We start from the raw sequence: 24,674 nt of genomic DNA, 5'->3' as shown, positions 1-24,674 counted from the left end.
AAGTACAGTTCCGACAGAAAACTGTTAGGCGAGCGCTGTTTTCGTTGGACGTCAGGAAGTCGAACGGGCCGGATGGCATTTCTCCAAGTGGAACTCCAGCTTCCTCACTGGGCGCAGCATACAGGTCGTTGTCGACGGTTATTGCTCGAATCCCAAGCCCGTGAACGCTAGAGTGCCCCAAGGCTGTGTGCTATCTCCCACGCTGTTTTTTCTGCATATCAATGATATGTTGGACACCGCCAACATGCATTGCTATGCAAACGACAGCACTGGTGATGCCGTATACACGGGCCATGCAGGTCTCTCTCGGGAAAACGTCGACCAGTGCCGGGAGAAACTTGTGTCTTCTATCGAGTCCTCTCTCGAGAAGGTCGCGGAATGGGGTAAGTTGAACCTCGTCCAATTTAACCCCCAGAAGTCTCAAGTTTGCGCGTTTATCACTAAAAAAACCCCATTTGCCGTATCACCGCTCTTCGAGAACACTTCCCTTAAAGCCTCGCCTAGTATCGGAATACTGGGTCTCGAAATCTCGAGCGATTGCCAATTCCGTGGCCATCTGGAGGGCAAAGCCAAATTGGCTTCGAAGAAACTGGGCGTCATAAATAGAGCACGGCAATACTTCAAGCCGGCCCACATTCTAGCGCTCTACAAAGCGCAGGTCCGGCCTCACATGGAGTATTGCTGTCATCTCTGGTCTGGCGCACCCCAGTATCAGATAGATCCATTTGACCGCGTGCAACGCAGAGCAGCTCGAATTGTCGGAGACCTAGCGCTCTGTGAACGGCTGGATCACTTGGCGTTGCGTAGAGACGTCGCTTCATTGTGTGTCTTCTACCGCATTTATCACGGGGAGTGTTCCGAAGAGCTGTTCAACCTGATTCCTGCCCCCGAATTTCACCTTCGCCCACCATCTGGATGTGTGGTGGTCCTCCACAGTGCGGTTTTCAAGGAGCTTCCTTCCTCGTACTACGAAGCTGTGGAATGAGCTTCCTTGTGCGGTTTTTCCGGGACGATACGACATGGGTACCTTCAAGAAAAGCGCGTACACCTTCCTTAAAGGCCGGCAACGCTCTTGTAATTCCTCTGGTGTTGCAAGAGAGTGTGGGCGGCGGTGATCACTTAACACCAGGTGACCCGTACGCTCGTTCGTCATCCTATTCCATAAAAAAAATAGGAAAATGCTCGGAATTAAATAAAAACAATATTTTTTTTCCTTTGATGACGATTCGAATTTATTGACGCAACGGTTTGACAGTTATGCTGTGAAACAATTTTATAACAACAACAGCGTGCATTTTTGCGAAGCAATTCTTGATTTTATGATATATTATTGACAAATTCATAAAAAAAAAATATTTATTTATTATATACAGAACAACGTCTGTCGGGTCAGCTAGTTATAAATATAAATCTCTGGATCCAGGCAATAAAGTGGTAAGCATTGGTTACATCCTTTAACTGCTATTTGATATCAGTAACAATAACAACAGCTTTAAAAAATGGAAAATTCTCCTATAATTAACTTATGTATCATTTGCATTACTCTAAGAAACATAGCACAAAAAACCAGCCTAGCAAAGCTAAGAAAAAAGTGATTCACTCGATTGAATTAAACATGCAGTCTGATAGATTGACAGACGACGCCTATAATTCTTGTAAATAAGGAGATAGCCGAAATCTACTACGTTTTAAGCAACTGTTCGCTTTCAAACTTAACCGGATTATAATTCGTGGCTAATTGCGACACTGTAATTGCTACTATTTCAAACGCTTCATACTAAACAAAATTTAAATTTTGGGCAGACCCGCCTCTTAATAGTTATTACGTAATATTTCATCCTCTTTGTTTATTTCCTGGTAGTAGTCTAGAGTTTCTGGTAACAGGATCATCTAGGTACCACAAGTAGCGCCCGTTCACGAGCATGACGCATGGGCAAGCCATCGGCCATCGCCACCCTTGACATTAATATTTTAAGACAGGGAATGACCGTCCCATGACGCCGCCACAAGCAGTGACATTTAAGCGAGCATGACGAAGCCTATCACTCAACCAAATCAGCAGTTGCGTACTTAATTTCATCGAAAATGAGAGCTTAAATAGTTACATAGGTCCAGAAAAAAAAATTACAATTATTAATCACGTAAACTTTCGTTTAATGCATTCAGTCAGATGTTTTAAATTAATTCAACGTGTTGGACACATTGGCCTAGCTGACCTGTGTTTTTATTAAAATCAAATTTATTTAATCACCAACCTAAGAAACAGTAGGCACAGTGTTAATGTTTACATTGCATTTTTTATGAAATCTAACTGTTCCTACAATTAAAGGATTATGAATAAGGAGATATCAAGAAAATTATTTCTATACTATAACTACCATTTTTAGGGTTCCGTGGCCAAATGGCAAAAAACGGAACCCTTATGGATGGGGAATTTTGGGGGTTCCCCATACTTAGAACTGCAACTCAAATTTTTTTTCATCAAAACGATACATACCCATCTATGGATAGGTCTTCAAAAATTATTAATATTTAATTATTTTTTAATTTCTAATATTAATTATATTTCTAAACTGAATTCGCGAGAGACACTTCCAAAGTAGTAAAATGTCTCCCCCCCCATGTAACTTCTAAAATAAGAGAATGATAAAACTAATAAAATATATGATGTACATTATCATGCAAACTTCCACCGAAAATTGGTTTGAACGTGATCTAGTAAGTATTTTTTTAATACGTCATAAATCGTAAACCGCAATCTACCTTTCATTCAATCAACTCAAATATAAATAAAAACATTTTATTTATTTAGCTTGTACTTTTTTTGTGTAGGTACATTTATTCAGATTTGTAATCAGTAACGAGGATTGTAAGCATATAAACTGTTTGCCCTTGTTTTTACCAAATGTTACGTTTTCCACGCAATATTTGTGCTCGAAAATATGATCAGGCGGCATAGATGCTTAGGAAACGATCATGCGCGAACTGCGACGTTGCCAGAGCTTACACTTGCACATACAAAGTGTCTGCCTACCTTCCCCTAATGAGCGCGCGTGTGGTATTATTAGTTCTCACCAACCTGTATAAGGTCCAGGCCTTTGCTTTGTTTTACTATCATAGATTATAGACACACTATGTACTAGAGATAGATGTGCAACTCATGTTTTTATTTTGTAAAAATCAGTGTACCAAGGCCAAGAGATGGCGCTGCGCTATTTTTGCGCTCTTAGCGTACCGTCGCTAGATGGCGCTTATTATGTTTATAGTTTTTACTATAAATGTTGTAGACCGTATTGAATGCATATTGAGATTTGTTTTGTGTGGGTGGAAATTATTAATCGATTATTAAGTTCAGTAGTCACCTAGTAGTAGTAAATAACGAGAGTCATTCTATGATTACAACACCATAGTCAAGTCTTTAATAAGTAAGTTAAGTGAGTTTTTTGCTATCACTAGCTCCATCTATCCATCTATCATGTATGTTAAATTATCGCCATCGTGGTGAAGTTGCAGCGTACCTAATAGAATAGGTGGCAGCACTTTCAATGCAAATATTTTTCATGTGCCAATGTTGGGAAGTTGCACCCCCCTGTTTACTATTTTGTTACAAAGATGGCAAGGCGGACGTTCGTAAATGAACTCCTATCGCTCAAGGGTGCTGCCATTTAGTGTCGCGTTATGTGTAAAATAATTAAGTAACTAGCTTCAAATGCTATATTATCACCATAAAACTTTGTCTATAATTCTTGCATAAGACCTTCATTTATTTACAGTGTGTGAGAATTGATGCATCTACTGGCTTTGAGTATTTGACATTTGAGCATATTTGTTGCATCAACTTATAGGTACCTACTTATATATGTAAATAAAATAATTTGTAAAACGATGAAGATATAAATCTTTAAAAGTTAAAAAAAGTGTGGCAATGAGTTTCTTGTTACTTCTCATTTAAGCTTGAACTTTTCCTAATTTGTGGTAAATAGTAAAAAGGTAGGAAAGTAGACTGAAGTATTGGTTTACTGAACTATGGTAAGTGGTAACTTTTGACATTCATAAGATATTTCCTTGTTCTAATTATACATAGTGGTTTTGATTTGATTGTATATAACCTATATTTTCCTCTTCTTAAACACAACGAACGACATTTTCGAAGCTTAATGAGAAGGCGGAATATTTTAGATTAGTTGATCTCCTTTAGATTTCGATTCTCGTAAAGACTTAAAAAGTCAATATTAAGTAGTTTTATTACTATATTTCAAATAGTTAAACATAAAATCCGAACAAAATTCGGACTAGAGTCTAAAAGTCCGGGCATGTCCGGTTTAATCCGAACAAATGGTAACTATGCTCCCGGTGTTGTTGCATACCGGTGTAAAAACAGGTACGTGACACACCATATTAAGTCTAATAAGGTACACCACAACCGATTTTGTCGGCCGATGGTGGACAGAACAACCAGGACAAATAACTCGTACGTGAATGTGCTAACACTGCAACAGTGTACCATTGGACTTTGCCGGTATTCTGTAGTCGACTGTGTAGCTACACGTTTTCAAAATGGAGTAATTCGAAGAAATCAGTCAAAGACCTGTACTTTCCCCGGGGCATAAAAAGAATAGGGGAGTCCCAGGCCCATTGGTGTCGTAAGAGGCGACTAAGGGCTTTTTAGAAGTGGGAGAGTCACGCAGCCGTCTTTTGACGTCAGCACAATCGGACCAGACTCGTCCGGGTTAATTACCACACTCGCACAGAATACCGGCGTGAAGTAGCGGCCTAATGCCGCTATGTTTCGCATAGGTTAGTGTCGAGGACCGGAGGCCATTTCACGCAGAAACCGATCATCTCATGGGCTGCGTTCAAGCGGCAATTGACGACGTGCTTGCACAGATCCCCTTCGCTGAAATCGTAGTCTTGGGTGATTTCAACGGGCACAATGCCGAATGGCTTGGATCACGTACCACAGACTACGCAGGGCGATCTGTGCATAATTTTGCATTGGCGTACGATCTGTCCCAATTGGTTGAGTCGCCAACGCGGCTCCCGGATGTGGATAGCCACATGCCGTCCTTATTAGATCTTCTGCTGACTACACATCCCGATGGTTACCAGGTCTTTGTCGACGCCCCTCTCGGAACGTCCGACCATTGCCTGGTCAGGAGTGTAGTGCCTATACGACGCCCACGTCGCAGACCACCAGCGACCCGCCGCGTTTGGCACTACAAGTCAGCAGATTGGGATAGGAAGCGTTCCTTTTTTGCATCCTACCCTTGGAGCGGGGTTTGTTTCCCTTCGGATGATCCTAGTGCCTGCGCCGTTGCAGTAGCCGATGTGATACTACAGGGCATGGATATTTTTATACCAAGCTCTGTAGTACCGATCGGTGGCAGATCACAGCCCTGGTTCGATGCGTCAGTTAAAGCAGCATCTGACTGCAAAATACAGGCGTATCGAACTTGGGTTGCGGCGCTGGGCACAAAGGATCCGAACTGCATAGTTCTTAAGAGGAAATACAACCGTGCTTCCAGATTTTTTAAGCGGCAAATCGCCCGTGAAAAGTCAAAACACGTCGTCAAAATCGGCGAGCAGCTTTCCAGTTACCCGACCGGAACACGCAAGTTCTGGTCGTTGTCGAAAGCTGCTCTTGGTAACTTCAGCCAGCCGTCCATGCCGCCGTTGCACATGAGGAATGACACCCTGGCCCATACGGCAAAAGAGAAAGCCGATCTCCTGTGCGCTCTTTTCGCCTCCAACTCGACTCTTGACGACAACAGAAAAACACCGCCGACCATCCCGCGGTGTCAGAGCTCTATGCCTGAAGTACAGTTCAGACAGAAAACTGTTAGGCGAGCTCTGTTTTCGTTGGACGTCAGGAAGTCGAGCGGGCCGGATGGCATTTCTCCAATCGTGCTTAGGACGTGTGCCCCTTAGTTGACGACGGTGCACGCGTTTATTCCGGCACTCTTATTCTAAAGGCGTAGTCCCTGACTCATGGAAGTCTGCCCTTGTCCATCCGATCCATAAAAAAGGAGACAGTTCGGATCCGGCAAACTACAGGCCTATTGCTATTACCTCCCTGCTCTCCAAAATCATGGAGAGCATAATTAGCCGTCAGCTCTTGGTATACCTAGAGGGTCACCAGTTGATCAACGACCGACAATACGGGTTTCGCCATGGTCGGTCGGCAGGTGATCTTCTGGTATACCTAACACATAGATGGGCTGCGGCTATTGAAAGCAAGGGGGAAGGCCTGGCAGTTAGCCTGGATATAGCGAAGGCCTTTGATCGTGTATGGCACAAGGCGCTCCTCTCTAAACTTCCATCATTTGGGCTTCCCGAGAGCTTGTGCAAGTGGACCTCCAGCTTCCTCACTGCGCAGCATACAGGTCGTTGTCGACGGACATTGCTCGAACCTGAAGCCCGTGAATGCTGGAGTGCCCCAAGGCTGTGTGCTATCTCCTACGCTGTTTCTTCTGCATATCAATGATATGTTTGACACCTCCAACATTCGTTGCTATGCAGATGACAGCACTGGTGATGCCGTATACACGGGCCATGCACGTCTCTCTCGGGAAATCGTCGACCAGTGCCGGGAGAAACTTGTGTCTTCTATCGAGTCCTCTCTTGGTCGCGGAATGGGGTAAATTGAGCCTTGTCCAATTTAACCCCCAGAAGACTCAAGTTTGCGCGTTTACCACTAAAAAAACCCCATTTGTCGCATCACCGCTCTTCGACAACACTTCCCTAAAAGCCTCGCCTAGTATCGGAATACTGGGTCTCGAAATCTCGAGCGATTGCCAATTCCGTGGCCATCTGGAGGGCAAAGCCAAATTGGCTTCAAAGAAACTGGGCGTCATTAATAGAGCACGGCAATACTTCAAGCCGGCCCACATTCTAGCGCTGTACAAAGCGCAGGTCCGGCCACACATGGAGTATTGCTGTCATCTCTGGTCTGGCGCACCCCAGTATCAGCTCGATCCATTTGACCGCGTGCAACGCAGAGCAGCTCGAATCGTCGGGGTCCCAGTTCTCTGTGAACGGCTGGATCACTTGGCGTTGCGTAGAGACGTCGCTTCATTGTGTGTCTTCTACCGCATTTATCACGGGGAGTGTTCCGAAGAGTTGTTTTACCTAATTCCTGCCGCCGAATTCCACCTTCGCACGACACGCCACAAGTTAGGATATCATCCTCACCATCTGGATGTGTGGCGGTCCTCCACAGTGCGGTTTACAAGGAGCTTTCTTCCACGTACTACAAAGCTGTGGAATGAACTTCCTTGGGCGGTGTTTCCGGGACGATACGACATGGGTACCCCTTCAAAAAAAAGTGCGTACACCTTCCTTAAAGGCCGGCAACGCTCCTGTGATTCCTCTGGTGTTGCAAGAGAGTATGGGCGGCGGTGATCACTTAACAACAGGTGACCCGTACGCTCGTTTGTCATCCTATTCCATAAAAAAAAAAAGAAGTCGACTTCAACGTCGGCGTTATTGGCGTGTGTTGGCTAATAATATATGTACAGAAAACAACTGGGTGAATACCACCACCTTTTTGCAGAATTAAAATTACAACTCATCAAGTTCTTCGAATATTTTAGAATGAGACAATAATTTCACTTAATTTGAGCTGTAGATGTCGGCAGACTGGTGACAACAAGTTTGGACTCGACGGCTGATCAGCCGTTTCTGGGCGTAATACGCGCTGTCTTTGTTTTACAAGTAGTTGATTGGATCTTCCGAGTACGGCCGTCATCGCCCGAGCAAAATTCGGCGAAATACGGATTTAGTTTACGCCAGCTGTAACGGAAACAGAGTCTCATATTGACTCTCTGGTCCACATCTCAGTATACTAGGTCTTGCGTTATATCATTGCTATGTGCAGATTTTTTTAAAGGAAGAGAACGATAAACGAACGTACGTGTCACCTGATGTTAATTGATCAGTAACATTCTACTGCACCAATCATCGACGATCAAGTCATCTCCGATTGGCTAGATTCTTTGGCGTTGCGTAGAGATTGCGGGTTCTTTCTGCATCTTCTATCGCATTTATCAGTGCTCAGAGGAGTGTCAAAATGCAAAAAAACACCCGCATCTCGTTGACGTCTAGCATTCCAAAACCGCGCGTTTTGCAAGAAATTTCTTGCCTCGAACAGCCGCTTTGTGGAATCAATTACCCGCTGCTGTTTTTCCTAATCGGTACGACTTTATTAGGAGTTTGATAATAACATAGCAGATACAGTTATATAGTATATTTGATAAAAATAGCACATTAATAATAGAAAAACACAGCGTTCAGCCTCAGCTGACACAACAGATATAAAGATTGTTTTTGTTTTTCTTTTGACATAGAAAAACCAGCAGTCACTCTAACTCTACCGTGAGCCTCTTGCCCGTTTGCCCCCTCTTGTATAAAAAACACGACCCCAGATGAATTACACGAATACTGACAGCTAAGGCGTACTCGCTTTGAAGGTTTCGCATTATCCGCCTGGAAACACCGCGGTATTAACATATGTTTGACATTACATTTTATATGCCCATGAAATCCACAACACTAGGGGTCCAGAGATGCGTTGCCATCTAGTTAGTAGGCATAGTCTGCACACTACAACTTAAAATCTTAGTTTCTTGTTTGATCGGTGCTATTAAATTCGCCTCACCATCACAATTAATTTGATCTATTTTCAACAAAACAGTCCGAGAACTTGACAACAAACTTCATCCATTTCTAAAAAAATATATTTTATTACCAGCCAGTATTAATAAATTTTTGGATTCCAAAGAATTTGCACCTCATTCTCCATTTAGTGCCACCTAAATAATGATAGTACTTATACATGGAAACTGTGCGAGGAGAAATAGCTGCCTGTATTGAGAAAGCTCATCATAAGAACCGAACTTAAATTGGGAGTATGTTTAAATCTTGAAGGATATCACGATTCAATTTTAATCGAGATTCAATTCCGATACGTTTTCTAATCGATAACAGTATCTCGACTATCCATTCTTTAATCTGTGAGCGGAGTAACGCGGTTTTGGTCGCAGCCCCCGCTACACCTCCCTCTGCTGGACCGTGACTTAGGTAGTAGACGTGCATGGCGACCAACTGACGCATATATACGACCAACGAATATGCAGAAGCCGCGCTGAAGACATAATAACATCGACAAGAGCTTCTTCGGTCTATTAGTTCTATTCTTTTGAAAAGGACACATTAATTTGTATGCAAAACTCAATGGCTATCGTCAAGTCCATGCTCGAACTAGTCTAGGCAGGCTAATATTATTAGCATACGGATATAATATATTTTTGCGTAGCAACGCTTCGACGTATATGAAGAGAGTTACCAAACTTCACATCGTGCAGCCACGTAAATGACGAGAGTTGTCAAACTTCAAGACATTGTTAATTTCAACAGCTCCGTCAGCAATACTCGTAGCTCAGCGGAAAAGTGTTTACTTTAGAGTTTAGACGTTGAAGACCCGGGTTCGACAAACCTACCAGTGTATGAATTTTTTTGGCTTTTGTAAAGTTAATGGAAATTTCTAGTAAGTTCAAGATCAAATCGAACAGAGTAAAGAGGATAGAAAATGTGTAAGCAGGACAACAATAGTTAAAAGAAATTTCTAGTACAATTTAAATTTAAAGATGGAATAGGAGAATCATTTTAAAAATAGAACAGATCCGGGGGTATATACGCCGTACTAAGCGTGGCCTACGGCAGTTCTAGTTCTGACTCGAAAGTGTAAAGGAAGAAGAAGAAGAAAACAAGAAGTAGTGAAAAGTGGAAAGTGATCCAGGTGAAGAAGAAGATAGAACAGACTAAGTGTTCGGTGCGGTGTGACGCTTTGAAGGTACCGCCGCCCACAAGAGGAACAGCGGCAGACAGTTCAGAAAAGTGAACCCAAATAAAGACTTGTTCCTATAAGCGGAGTATTATTTCCAATCCCTGACCCACTCTCGTGTCAATATCATAAGGATTACACTGCATTTAATACTGTGCTATTTGTAAATCCAAATTTGTAACTTACTAGATACCTTAAACATTAGAACCAATAACTTAGAGACATGATTACAAATAAATGATGAAATGAAATGAAAAATTTGACTTTGATTGTCAACTTATTAAAATTGTGATTAGACTTAAAGAAAACTGTAAATTAATTATAAACGTAATTTAAGTATCTCAATGAATTAAAGTAGGTACCTAGTAATTAAGTATAGTCCTTAAAATATAATTTAACATGTTAGTTCTTATTCTGTTGAATAAATTTAATAACTTTGTCTCTTGTATCCTTTTGTTTAATTTCATAATCCTGGATAGTTAAGAAAGTTTGTTTAATTTCATAATCCTGGATAGGTAAGAAAGTTTGTTTAATTTCATAATCCTGGATAGTTAAAAACGCAATAGTTAAGTTTTAGACGAGGTGTTCCTAGGACTCATCAGGAATAGACAAATAGCCAACATCTCCAAATAAACAATAAATTTTAAATACGTTGGAAAAAGATCCACTTTTTTATTTTGCATCTCAGCCATTTTGGAATTCGCCATCTTGGTTTTACAGACCGCTGACAGATGGACGGATAGCGGGATCTTGTTTCACATTGGTAATTTATCTCTATCTGTAGATAGTATATTGGGAACGGCCGTAACCTGCCTAGGCTAGTCGAGTACTTACCTACCAGTTCACAAAAGAAGAAGGTCTTCCTAGTGAGAGTAATCGAAATAAAAGGCGCATTAACAGAATAATTGTATATCTTATCAACTAAATCATTAATATGTTTTCAATTTTCTTTTTCTTCAGCTTCTTTTGCCTCTTGTACGGCTGCTGCCTTCTCTGCTGCCGCCTTTTCCTGCTCTGCATCAGCTTGTCTTTGCTGTAATATATATAAAAAAAACGATTTTTATATCAACACCTGGAGTAAGATTAAAACTGGAGCCAGGGTAATAAAATGCCTTGACAAGGGCGTAGCAAAGTACGTACAGAGGGGTGTCGCTGCCCCCCCAGAAAATACAGGAATGCTCACAAGCCGTAAAGTTATATACGTACGTACCTACGTAATAACGTAGGCAGTAACGTAAGCATAGAACCTCACCGTACATTACACAACATGGCTGGTAGAATTATTGGGAAACGTTGACCTAGCCATAGTACAATATTGTGTTTTGTATGCTGTGGTGGATGGAACTGTTGTTAAATGTAGACCTAGGCGTGCATTACACGATTTCTAACGGGAATGTTCTAAAACGGGACAGTTAAAACCCGCCTATAAGTATACTTAAATAATAATATACTGTGTCAATTCGTAGAGACTTTTTTACAACTCCTAGAGAATTTTACCAGTGAGCGGCTCCTTCTAAATTATGTGTACCACAACGGCGCCTTTTTCTGCCGTGGAGCAGTAATGTGTAAGCATTATTGTGTTTCGGTCGCCGTAGTTAGGAACTCACTCAGAACTTTTGGGTTTTTTAGGAATCCTGAGCGGCACTGTATTGTAATGTTTAGAGTGTTTCATTATTACCATCAGCTGAACGTTCTGCTCGTCTCTTATTGTCATAAAAAAAGACGACACCATTCACAGAATACTGACCTTTCTGATGTCATCATCCTTTTTGTTTTGTAGCGTTACACTGACTTCTCTTATTAACTCTAGTTCTTTATTCTGTTTCTCAGTTAATGTTTCGAAGACTTTGATTGGCACGACATTCAAGTCTCTTAAGGAATTGACAAAATTCTCGGACCTCTGGAATAAGTTTGCGTTGGACATTTTCTTGACTGGTGAAAAAAAACTGCTTTTAATTTAATATCCTTTTGGACTAGAAATAAAAATTGCTGACCACATAATTACCATAAAACCTACTCTTTGGGCAGCAATGGACTACACCTATTTATGTAGTATCTAGTAAATCTAATATATAAAATTCTCGTGTCATGGTGTTAAACTTTGAACTCCTCCGAAACGGCTTGACCGATTCTCATGAAATTTTGATTGCATATTGGGTAGGTCTGAGAATCGGACAACATCTATTTTTCATCCCCCTAAATGTTAAGGGTAGTCCACATGATTTTATTTTTTATTTTTTTTTACATTTTTTTTTTAAATTTGTTTGATTGAGTCAGCATTAAAAAATACATACAACTTCAAATTTTCACCCATCTACGATCAACAGTTACTTTTGTATCGCGATTTTATCGGCAATACAACGTTTGCTGGGTCAGCTAGTATTTATATATATAAAAAAGAATAGTAAGCAAAAAAAAGATTATAAAACATGAATTTAACTTACCAAATACTGTGTCTGTTCGCCTACAAATGTAAAAAATAACTGAACGGTATTATTTCTGCCTACGTACCTCAACATTAGCTATTCTTTGTTTTTCAATTGGCGCAGGTTTTAGCAACATTTGGTAAGTTTTTTAATTTTTATTTTGTACGCGAACATTACATTATTAGGATAATATGTATAACCAAAATATGAGCTCTTAGGCAGATCTTAAACAAAAACCAAGAGACCATATTTTAAAATAATTCTTCCACTACCTTAAATAAACTTCACAGCAATATTTATGTCGAAAATAATCGAAACATGTTGGCTACCCCGTTGTCCACATACAAAGAAAAACGGCGAACGTAAGGTCCCCTTCTCTTTTACACGCCTCGCCACACACACTCTTTGTTTTTTGGTCCATAGATTTCTTCACCCATTTATAGAAATTTAAATAAGAACTTAACTTAAATACTTTACAACGCTACTTACGCTTGCAACGTTCTGGATATTGAGTGACTTGTATAGAAATTAGTAGTGAAAAATTATCGCCATATATATTATTTACACCAGTTTAGTAATAAAACACATAGCAATGTAATGCAATATTTCGATCGGTGTAGTTTATTGGTGGTAGTGGTAGGTGTATTGTGGAAGAGTTATAGCAGGTTGTGCATTTCAGATACTGAAATGCACCATATTTATTGTGTTTAATCCTCCGTTCCAATATATACTAAATCACTACTATGTCACTGCTTGTCTATATAAGTCATGGAATAACGTAGATATCTCACTACTAGTACCTTTTATTCAGATTTCTATGGGACCGGTCTTAAATCCGACGATGGTAAGCTTATGACTACGCGATATCAGCTGGGATATACAGAAAGGATTCTTCGTTGCGTAATTAATGATTTGATTTAAACTACATGTGAATGAAAACGAAGCATAACGCTAAGTTAATATTACCTATGACGTATAAATAAAATGTTTTACACCCCTGCGGCCAAAGTTCGTAATCAATAAAACATTTAAAAGTATTCAAATTAGGTTCAATGTTAATGAATTTTTAAATTCAGTGAAGCACAAACACTTAAAACTAGCTGCTGCCCGCGAAGTTGTTCACGTGACCGTTTAATGCAGCAAAAATACAATGTCTGCAAGAAGCGTGATAATTTGTAATATCCGACATAGTCCCGACCTCTTGAAGTACATGCAAAGTTAGAATTAAAACTATTTAGTAGTTTTTCCCGGACATAGATTCGGACAAAATTTTAACAAAGTACTTTTTGGACTAAGCATTATTTGCAGAATACTGACACGGGAGTGGGTCAGGTCAGGGATTGGAAATAATACTCCGCTTATAGGAACGAGTCTTTATTTGCGTTCACTTTTTCCGAACTTGCACTTCGCCGGTCTGCCGCTATTCCTCTTGTGGGTGGCGGTACCTTCAACGCGTCACACCGCACCGAACACTAGTAGTCACTAGGTCTCTTCTATCTTCTTCTTCTTAGAACACTGCCACTTTTCACTACTTCTTCTTTTCTTCTTCTTTCCTTACACTTTCGAGTCAGAACTAGAACTGCCGTAGGCCACGCTTAGTACGGCTTATATACCCCCGGATCTGTTCGATTTTCAAAATGATTCTCCCATTCCATCTTTAAATTTAAATTGTACTAGAAAATTCTTTTAACTATTTTTATCCTACTTACACATTTTCCATCCCTTTTTTTCTGTTCGATTTGATCCTGAACTTACTAGAAATATCCATTAACTTTTTTTTTTCCATTAACAAAACCCGAAAAAATCCATACACTGGTAGATGTATCGAACCCGGGTCTACAGCGTCTAAAGTAAACACTTTTCCGCTGAGCTACGAGTATTGCTGACGGAGCAGTTGAAATTAACAATCTCTTGAAGTTTGAAATTCTCGTCATTTACGTTGCAGCGTTGCTACGCAACAATACCTACACAGCAAGTATTTTTCTTTTAAATATTTTTTGTAAAGTTTATACTTTATTTCGATTATATGCAAACATTACTTACGAGTCATTTTTAAACTTATAAGGCGTTTTTAATAACTTATCTGTGTTCTAGGTGTCAAGAAGTCGATGCTTAGTGATTAGGAGCAAAAGCAAATCTAGACCTAACGACCTTCTGAAAAATAGAATACCTAGTACGTTGTAATGTAATGAAATTGCCGGTTTGTACCATAAGAGTCAAATATTTTCTTTGTACGGTAAAATTTTTTAAGCGACGTCTTTATCCTTATAATCTTTACATTTCACGGGAAGGTAATTTATGGTTTAGCGGTAGAAATTTAACCTTAACTCGACATTAACTCTGTGAAAGCATTTTGAAATGTTTCTTGAGATGAAGTAAAAAACGGCGGCGGGTAAAGCTTGCCCTACCATGAATTGTGCCGTGTGATGAAAAGTGGATTCTATACGATAATCACAAGTGAGCAACGCAATGGCTGACTCTAGGTCAGAAACCTTAAAACGAAGCTTCCCATAGAAAAGTGACATGGTGTAATTAAATACAAATTCCTCAGATCTGGTCAAGCAATAATAGCAGATATCTATTGTACTTTACTTCGAACAATGATGGGGAACTCGCAGTGATTCTATATATAAACATAAAAGATCAAATCTGCAGCCCAGTGGGGCCCAGAGCGCTCTTTTTTATGATCATAAGGGACGAGACGAGCTGGACTTTCAGCTGATGGTAATTGATTGTACCGTTCAGAATTCTTGAAAAATCCAAAAATTTTGAGTGGCACTACAATTGCCTTCGTCTCCTTGAGACATTACATATTAAGTCTTGTTTGCCCAGTAATTTCACTAGCTACGGCACTCTTCTGACCGAAACATAATTTAATGTTTAGGTGCACATTACCGCAAAGTAATGAATAACCTTGCCTTGAGATGGCATAAACGTATAGTTAGCGAGTGTAAATAATTGGATTAGAAATAAATTATTAAAAATTTTACTTTAGAAAAAAAATGTTTGAAATTTTCAGTAGGCACAAAACGGCAATTTAATACCTATAATATAAATAAAACGTATTAGTAAGAATCACTGTTATTTTTAATGATTTTAATATATCAACATTGGTACATTACAATAATATATTATATATAAAAATGTTGATGGCCATAAACAAACAGAAAAACAAATAATAAATGTTAGAACTTTGTTTTCAAAAAGAGAGTTAAAACAATTCCCTAACGTCATTTTTGAGGGTTGATTTTATGGCCACTTTGACTGTAGCGATTCCATGTGTACACCACTAGATGGCTCTTCTCATCACATTGATTTCCAAACACGCAAACTATTCTATTGGCTTCACTTCTAAAACTGTGGCTAAAAATACATTTGCCTTTAAATAATATAAAACTAAATAATTGAATATAAACACTTTGGCTTGAGGTAAGATGATGTAAATATTTCGTAAAACGGAACGCAATTCAACCCCTAGCTAAGGGGAATGACTCACCCCACTCGCTCGACGTTCACCCAATCCGAAACCCGAAACAACCCGACCGATGCCGAGCGGGGCGCAAGTAAAAAAACAAGTTTAAAAATTTCGCGATCGTAATTATGTAACTAGTGGAGTAAAATATATTTTTTTAATAATCATTTATACCTAGCTAGACCCGAAAATGTTGTGATAATAATACAGTGTGAAAAATTACAGTGCATAATAAGTTTCTAAAGGGCTTCTAATGTATAACTTATATTGATTTTCTGCGACGTTGGATGCGGTATCCTGTTAAATAAATGTTATAGCTTTAGAGTAGGTAAGCTATTTTTATTATATTGGATTTATAATGTGGTTGTATTTACCTCAATTTGTGTAAGTAAAAAAAATATATTTATAACTGCGATTACGTAGACGCGAAAGCAGTGCACGTTTCTTTTTACATTAATTTCATTCAAACAATAATGTTCTGTCTATTAAAATAAATAATATTATTGAACAATTCCTGTTTTACACATAATTCAGATTGAATTAATTCACTATATTAATAATAATATCAAAATGTATGTAACAATATAAACTTTCTATGTTCCGTGATAAAATAGGCAAATAAAAATAATGATACTAGTAGCCGTTAAAAAATGTAAAATTTATTTACGTTAGTACCTACTGTTGGGTTCCAGGTAATACCTCATTTGCCTTGTTGTATGTATCTATCAACAAGACAATAAAAATCAATCTATTCGTTCATATTATGAAAAGTGCGTAGGTAGTTAGGTATATTTCATACTCTTTTACAATTTTAAAACCTACTAATATTGAATCAATATTTTTTGTCTAGTACTGTGTGTAGGTACGATATATACCTATATCCATATTTAATATTACTATGTTGGATTTATCACAGCGCGATCATTGCATCCACTTTTGTGTATAAATAATTATAACAAGATTAAAACCATCTCCTTAGTTATACGTAGGTCACACTAAAAGTTTTGCGTAACTTAAAAAAACAATATATAAATACTCTCCTTTACATCTTAAACATTTTTTCATGCGTTTGAACCATTTTTTAAAACAGGAGGACCAAAGATCTGAAGGCATGTTTTCTACGTGCTGATTGCTGCCTCTTCGGAATTGGTAAAAGTGAACCGTCTCATAAAATCTTTGATTTTGGGGAAAATACAGAAATCACAGGGTGCTAGGTCGGGGCTATGTGCAGGATGGGTGACTTTTTGTAGTTGTACTTTTTCGGAAGCTAAAAATTACTTAGTTTATGTTGGCCGTGTATGAAGAAGCGTTGTCATGATGTAGGAGAACGCGGCTTTTTGGTCGTCTTTCGCGAACTTTTTTTAACACCATGGGTAAACAAATGGTAGAATACCACTCGGCATTAATTTAAAAATTCTTTTGATCTTCAAGTGGAATTGTGCAGATGGGACCCGTAGCTGAGAAAAAAATGCGACCATTTTTTTTACCAAGGTTTCTCGCCTGCTTCACTGTTGTTGGCCTGTTCTCATTTTCAAACCCCGTTTCCCCTTTCACAAGATTGCTGTTTTTTTCGGGTTCAAAACAATAAATTCACGTTTCGTCTCCTGTGACAAATTCAAATTCAAATATTTTTATTCAAAATAGGATTTAAAATCACTTATTGAACGTCAAAATCTACCACCCATTCAAAAGAGACTGCCTCTGACCTGGGCGCAAGAAACTCGCGACAATGTCACGGGATCTAATGACAAAAAAGTTTCCGACCTTTAAATTCTTTGGGTACAATTTTCTGAATTTGGCTCATACCAATCCCCAATAGTCCTCGAATTTTCTAATAGGTGCGGATTACCTGTGGGTTTTCTTCAATTAGCCGCTTAACAGTAGCCTCGTCATTTTCGTTGAGGGCAATTGAAGGACGCCCTTCACGAAATTCGTCATGTAAACAAACCCGACCTCTCTTAAATTCAGCACACCATCGCCTCACGGTGCTCAAGCAAGGTGCTTCTCTCCCAAAAGCATTTTAAGGCCCAGCGGCACAGTCTTGCGGAGTGAAAGAACGTTTAAAATCATAAAAAATCATCGCTCTAAAATCTTTTCAACTTAATTCCATTTTCGTTGCGTACGCAGAACTTTGATGTGTGATGATATTGACAAATGATTTCCCGCCAATTGTTTCTTTTTATTACTAAGAAGGTTGTAACGTTTCAAAAAATATAACATTTGAAAATCAAATAGTTCTAAATAGCTAGAAGTGCAAACCTTTTAGTGTGCCCCATGTATATGTGATCCCAGTGTCTTTAGCTTAACAGAACATGTGGCACATCAACGTCACACATTGTTTGAGACTGGCTCGTGTTCGCCCACTTGGGCGTAGTATAAGTTGCCACACTTTGCGACTACGCCCGCGGTATCTAGTTGGAACTTAGCGCAGACCAATTCCTAATCAAGGTCTAGACGCTTATTAACAATACTTTTGAATTTCGAAACACACTTCTTTTGAAAACGAGACTTTTTCGCAAAAATCTAATGTAAAAACAAAGTAACAATGACATGCGTTTTAATACTTTATAAAGTGTTTTATTTAAATCACCATGTTGTCTGTTGAATTTTTTTTTGGAAACTAAACGAGCGTAATCTCTTTCGCCCACATATTCTCATCCAACACCAGAGGAATCACAGGAGCATTGTCAGACATTTAGAAACGTGTACGCGCTTTGTTGAAGGTACCCTAATCATATTATCCTGGTTTTGATGTTTAACTAGCTTTTACGCCCGATTTTTGCCGCGTTAAATTTGTAACGTTCTCTTTTGGGACCTCTTAAAATTTCGGCATGAAATATACTCTATATCTTTTTCTGTTCGGTTCTTGACAGAAGTTTGCAAAATTTCATGATATCAAATAAAGGCGTAAAAGCGAAAATTATCGAATCATCACTCACCGAATGTTCCCTACATTCGGTGAGTGATGATCTGGGATACTCACCGTACGACTCTTCCCACTTCCTGCACATCGCAAAGATGTTTTAAGTACTTTTTATTTTTTTACTAATCATTGTCGTGTCGTGTGTCGTACATCTTTACCGTCCATTGTGAAAACGGCTAAAGCCAGGGACCGCTGTTGTACAGTTATAAAGTCATATATTATTTTTCTTTAAGTACAAGCTGCTTCAGCGGGATAATATTTTGTAGTCTGTGTGTTGTACCGACCTCTAGTTAATATTCATGCTTTGTATTATACAGTGTGGTGAAACTACGATTACGAGATTTAGAGGAAAGTCGTGACAGGAGTCATACCCTCGAATTGTAATAAACCAATAACTACATATTTAGTTTTTTAATATTTCTTGAACTTTTTCAAACGATTTTTCCAAAAAATAATGTATTATTGAACCAATCATAGAAATCTTAATAATAAGTAACCATTGGACCCTGTTACTGATAAGGATCAATCTTTGCAAAGAAACGTATTATTAAAAATGAAGGGAAATACCAAATTTTATGTGTTATTATTTTTACACAGAAGAAAAGTCCTATTCAAACTTTTTATTCGGAATCTTACTTTTCTTGTTGATATTCTATCGAGGATAAATTCTGTCATGGTATCAAATGCAGTAAGGTTTTTAGAGAGACGTATAAACTTATGCATTGGAGTAAATGAAAACCATGTGGGGCAACTTATTAGTAAGGTAAAAGTGAGATATGAAAAGCAATTTTTCTTCTTGACTTCATTTTTAGTAATAAAGATCCTTTAACATCCTCAGGGTTCAATATAATGATGCCCTTCGCATATTATTTTGAATAGCCGGTTTCTGGGAAACTGTCAAAAGTTCAAGAATATTCAAAAAACTAAATATTGGAGTCTTATAAATCGAGGGCATGACTCCTTTCACGTCATTCCTCTAAGTTTCATAGTTTCCGACTTGGCCATCACCGCCACACATATACAAATAAAAAATTATAAAGTACTTTTTCGCTTCAGTATTTATTTGTACCCAGCAAGTATTCTTTTATAAAAAAATTCAGGTTACAGTTTTTACTCTGTTACGTTTTTTTAAGCTATTGTATAGCTTCTATCGCGGGCCTTGAGCGTGGAGACCGAATCCAGAAATTCCGTAACGAAAATAACCTAACACTTACTTACTAGATCAATATAGATATTTTGCCGCTATCATTACAGTTGCCGTGGAACAGCGGTTATCACGTATGCTTTTTGTGCAGAAGGTTCGAGCCTGGGGTTTCTTATTTTTTTATCACGTTTTTTTAATTTTTATTATTATGACAAGCATTTTTATTTAGTTTCAGCTGTCCCGTTGTCTGTCTGTAATCAAATCTTGCAAGTTTAATTTTACTCACTTCCCGCTTGCTTTTTTTTAAATTAATTTTATCAAAAAAAAAAATACTGCATAAATAAAATAAATAAATAATTATAATTGCATAAGTTGATAAAAAATGCTATGCAATAGCTATACCGCGGCAGTCCCCGAGTGCCACACGTTTTTTTTTTATTTCTTTATTATGGAACATTATGAAGCCAAATTACGAGCCATGTGAGATATTTAATAAGTCACAATCCATGAAAGTAATTTCTCCAAGTATTAATGTCTAAAGAATTCGTCGCCGTAATAATTAGGCCAAGAGTGCTTTAAGCGTAAGGCTTTGACGGAATTTCTAAGATGTTTCGCCCTTTATATAGTAACATATTCTTACGACTATACTCTTTTAATATACTACCGTATAGACGAACTGACAGCCCGATAATGCGTAATAAATCAATAGCTAACATCTCAGTCAGCAATAGCTAACAATGTCAACCAGAAATAGCTAACATCTCAACCAGAAATAGTTAACAATGTCAACCAGAACTAGCTAACATCTCAACCAGAAATAGCTAACATTGTCATCCATTAATAACTAAGAATGTCATTCAGCTTTAGCTAACAATCTCACCCAGCAATAGCTAACAATGTCATCCAGCAATAGCTAACAATCTCAACCAGCTATAGGTAAAAATCTCAACCAGCAATAGCTAACAACGTCACCAAGCAATAGCTAACAATGTCAACCAGCGCAACCAATTAAATTGTGTAAATGTCAGTGTGTGCGTTAGATAGTGGTTTAATATTCAATATACTAAGAGGTAGTTCAAAATCGGAGACAGTAATAATAGAATCGCTTTCTTTTTCTAACTTGTCTTATATATTATTTAGTCTATGCTTGAATTTTTTCAATTCAAGTGTGACTCCCCCAGGTCCCCGTCAATTCGAGCAGCTCTGCTTTACATGCGTTCAAATGGTTCGAGCTGATACTGGGGCGCGCATGACCAGACACGACAGCAATACCCCATAATATATATATGAAATATTGCGGTGCTCTATTTATGACTCCCAGTTTTTTCAAAGCCAATTTGGCTTTGCTGAATCACAGAAACCCCTAAAAAGAAATAACTTTTTTATGGAATAGGTGGACAAACGAGCGTACACCTGGTGTTAAGTGATCACCGCCGCCCACATTCTCTTTCAACAACAAAGGAATCACAGGAGCGTTGCCAGCCTTTTAAGAGGGTGTACGCGCTTTTTTTGGAGGTACCCGTAATGTCGTATCGTTCCGGAAACACCGCACAAGCAAGCGCATTCCACAGCTTGTAGTACGTGGAAGAAAGCTCCTTGAAAACCGTGCTGTGGAGGACCGCCACAAATCCGGAAGGTGGGGATGATATCCTAACTTGTGACGTGTCGTGCGGAGGTGGAATCCGGCGGCAGGAATCAGGTTTAACAGCTCTTCGGAACACAATGAAGCGACGTCTCTACGCAATGCCAAGTGATCCAGCCGTTCACACAGCGCGGGGTCCCCGACAATTCGAGCAGCTCTGCGTTGCACGCGGTCGAATGTGTTGATGAAGAGCGGTGATACGACAAATCGGGTTTTTTTTAGTGATAAACGCGCAACCTTGAGTCTTCTGGGGGTAAATTGGTTAAGGTTCAATTTACGGGCTTCGGGTTCGAGCAATAACTCTCGGGAAGCCCAAATGATGGAAGTTTTGAGAGGAGCGCCTTGTGCCATACACGATCAAAGGCCTTTGCTATATCCAGGCTAACTGCCAGGCTTTCCCCTTGATTTCAATAGCCGCCGCCCATCTATGTGCTAGGTATACCAGACGATCTCCTGCAGACCGACCATGGCGAAAGCCGTACTGTCGGTCGTTGATCAACTTGACCTTCTTGGTATACCAAGATCTGGCGGGTTAATTATGGTCTCCGTGATTTTGGAGAGCAAGGAGGTAATAGCAATTGACCTGTAGTTTGCCGGATCCGAACTATCTCCTTTTGTTTTTGGATCGTATGGACAAGGGCCGACTTCAGGGACTACGCCTTTTGAATAGTAGTGCCGGAATAAAGGAGTTAGCACCAGCGTCAACTCAGGGGTACACTTTCTAAGCACGACTGGAGAAGCGACATCCGGCCGGCTCGACTTCCTGACTTGCAACCAAAACAGAGCTCGCAGAACAGTTTTCTGTCTGAACTGTACTTCAGGCATAGAGATTTGACACCGCGGGAGGGTCGGCAGTGTTTTTCCGTTGACGTCAAAAGTCGAGTTGGAGGCAAAAAGAGCGCACAAAAGATGTGCTTTATCTTTTGCAGTATGGTTCGGGTTGCCATTCCTCATGTGCAACGGCGGCAGGGACGGCTAAAGTTACCAAGAGCAGCTTTCGACAACGACTAGAACTTACGTGTTCCGGTCGGGTTACTGGAAAGCTGCTCGCCGATTTTGACAACGTGTTTCGATTTCGCACGGGCGATTTGCCGCTTAACTCCTCAAATATCCTTCGGTCCTCGACATTAACCTATGCGAAACATAGCGGCACCAGGCCGCTATTTCACGCCGGTATTCTGTGCGAGTGTGGTTATTATCCCGGATGAGTCTGTCCTGATTTTGCTGTCGTCATAAGACGCCTGCGTGACTCTCCCACTTCTAAAAAGGCCTTAGCCTTAGCCCCGGGGAAGCAGTATAATATAACTATACAAATTATAATCTAAAGAATATTCATAAATAAGTTACCTCCACTACACTAATGACTAAAGAATATATAATACTAAAGACAAAATACAATAATGCAAACACTTTAATGAATTATGCGACCGAGCGGCGCATGCACAGACTGTTGATTTCATATTTTAAATTACAGATCAAAATGGCCGTCCAGGATATGACGTAACAGTGAGAGCTATGCGCCGGTAACACAAGATGGAGGGCAGCGGAAGTAGTACAGTGACGGAGGCGTACCAATATGTGGGCCCCTTCAGACTGGAAAAGACGCTGGGAAAGGGACAAACGGGTACGTAACCTATAAAATATACTGAGTGCCTACAGTAGTCTATCTGTCAGTACGGAAAGTGCATTCTTAGTGACAGTTAGATCAAAAATATATTTTATTTTGTGGCATCTCTTTGTGAAGAACATTTATTATTCAAATTCATGCAAAAGATAATATAATACCTATTCATGAAAAGCAATGATGTTCTATACACATATAAGAACATGTCATTGGCAGTCTGTTAGTTGAACAGCAAAAGTGTGCTGAGACAATGTAAGCACACTTTTCTCCTTAGTCGTTATCTGTCACTGTCTGAAACAAACCTGAACTGAATAAATGTTTTACATTGCTGCTTATTAACCAAGAACATTTTAAACAACTGAAGTAAATGCGGCAATGTATAGATATAAACTTCGGAGCTTTTTATGGTGTAATTTGTGGCATGTTTCGGCTTTGATTTTATGTGACGTGATTTATCTATATGTATAGAACGTCATTAATGAAAATAATCACTCAATAAATCAAACCAAATATATTTTTATTTCATAGGTAAATCATATTACACTTGAAATATGTAATTTTTATGAAACATCATTCGGAAGGCAGTTTTCCTCAGAGAAGAAAAGCAAGAAACTCTAAGGTTGCTCTTTTCAAAACAGATTAGGAGTTACAAGTTCTTATTTTTTATGCAATTTACATTACATTTACAAATTTCAATTACAATATATGTATGCAAAGTGACACAACAGAAATGCTCAAACGTAAAAACTAAAGGCTTACACGTGTAAGTCAAAATATAAACACAATATTTTTTGAGTTATTGAGAACAGTAGATGCATCAATCCACCAATAACAGTGGCTATCACAATAGACCACATTCACCAGTGGGTGGCTCCTTTTCACAGGAAGCCGGCTAGATTATGGGTACCACAACGGCGCCTATTTCTGCCGAGAAGCAGTAATGTGTAATCATTACTGTGTTTCGGTCTGAAGGGCGCCGTAGCTAGTGAAATTACTGGGCAAATGAGGCTTAACATCTTATAGGCCTCAAGGTGACGAGCGCAATTGTAGTGCCGCTCAGAATTTGGGTTTTTTGAGAATCCTGAGCGGCACTGCAATGTAATGGGCATGGCGTATCAATTACCATCAGCTGAACATCCTGCTCGTCTCGCCCCTTATTATCATAAAAAAATAAAAAAAATTGTTGCAGTGAAAGTGGGCTGCAAGGAACTGCACTAAAGCCCCTTTATCAACCATAACCATACCACAATACAGTAACGGCCGTTCCCAATATTCAGTCTATCTCTTACTTGAGATAAAAATCGTTGACTTTTCTGTCCCAATAACCTTATCGACGGTAACTCACCTTATCCGTACACGCTGTCTATCAATGGCACGACGTATATCTTACCAGCGATAGAAGTTTGTATGGAAATTGCAAATCACGCGTCCCAATAAGAACGACTTATCGGGTATATTGGGACAGCTTCAGATTATTGGCAACTAATTACTGACAGTAGAAGGTAGTAATTTATCTCTATCTGTAGATAGTATAGTGGGAACGGCCGTAATAGAACAGTAATGCTAACTTCATACTAGTACGCTTGAATCGACGCACGCACA

General features: G+C 39.2%; 1 protein-coding gene across 1 annotated transcript in view; it reads left to right on the top strand.

The window, feature by feature from the left end:
- Positions 1–15,791: 15,791 nt before the first annotated feature.
- The window catches only part of LOC126980177 (serine/threonine-protein kinase BRSK2), a 69,971-nt gene continuing 61,088 nt past the window's right edge, over positions 15,792–24,674 (top strand). Inside the window, exons 1-2 of the mRNA XM_050829778.1 lie at positions 15,792–16,067; positions 22,923–23,072. Coding sequence (XP_050685735.1) covers positions 22,982–23,072 — 91 coding nt within the window. The 5' untranslated portion in view covers positions 15,792–16,067; positions 22,923–22,981. The remainder of the gene's footprint in view (positions 16,068–22,922; positions 23,073–24,674) is intronic.

The sequence above is a fragment of the Leptidea sinapis genome, chromosome 5, assembly GCF_905404315.1.
Source record: "Leptidea sinapis chromosome 5, ilLepSina1.1, whole genome shotgun sequence".
NCBI lineage: Eukaryota > Metazoa > Arthropoda > Insecta > Lepidoptera > Pieridae > Leptidea > Leptidea sinapis.
The sequence above is the reverse complement of the archived record's forward strand: the minus strand, read 5'-3'. Positions and strand labels throughout refer to the sequence as shown.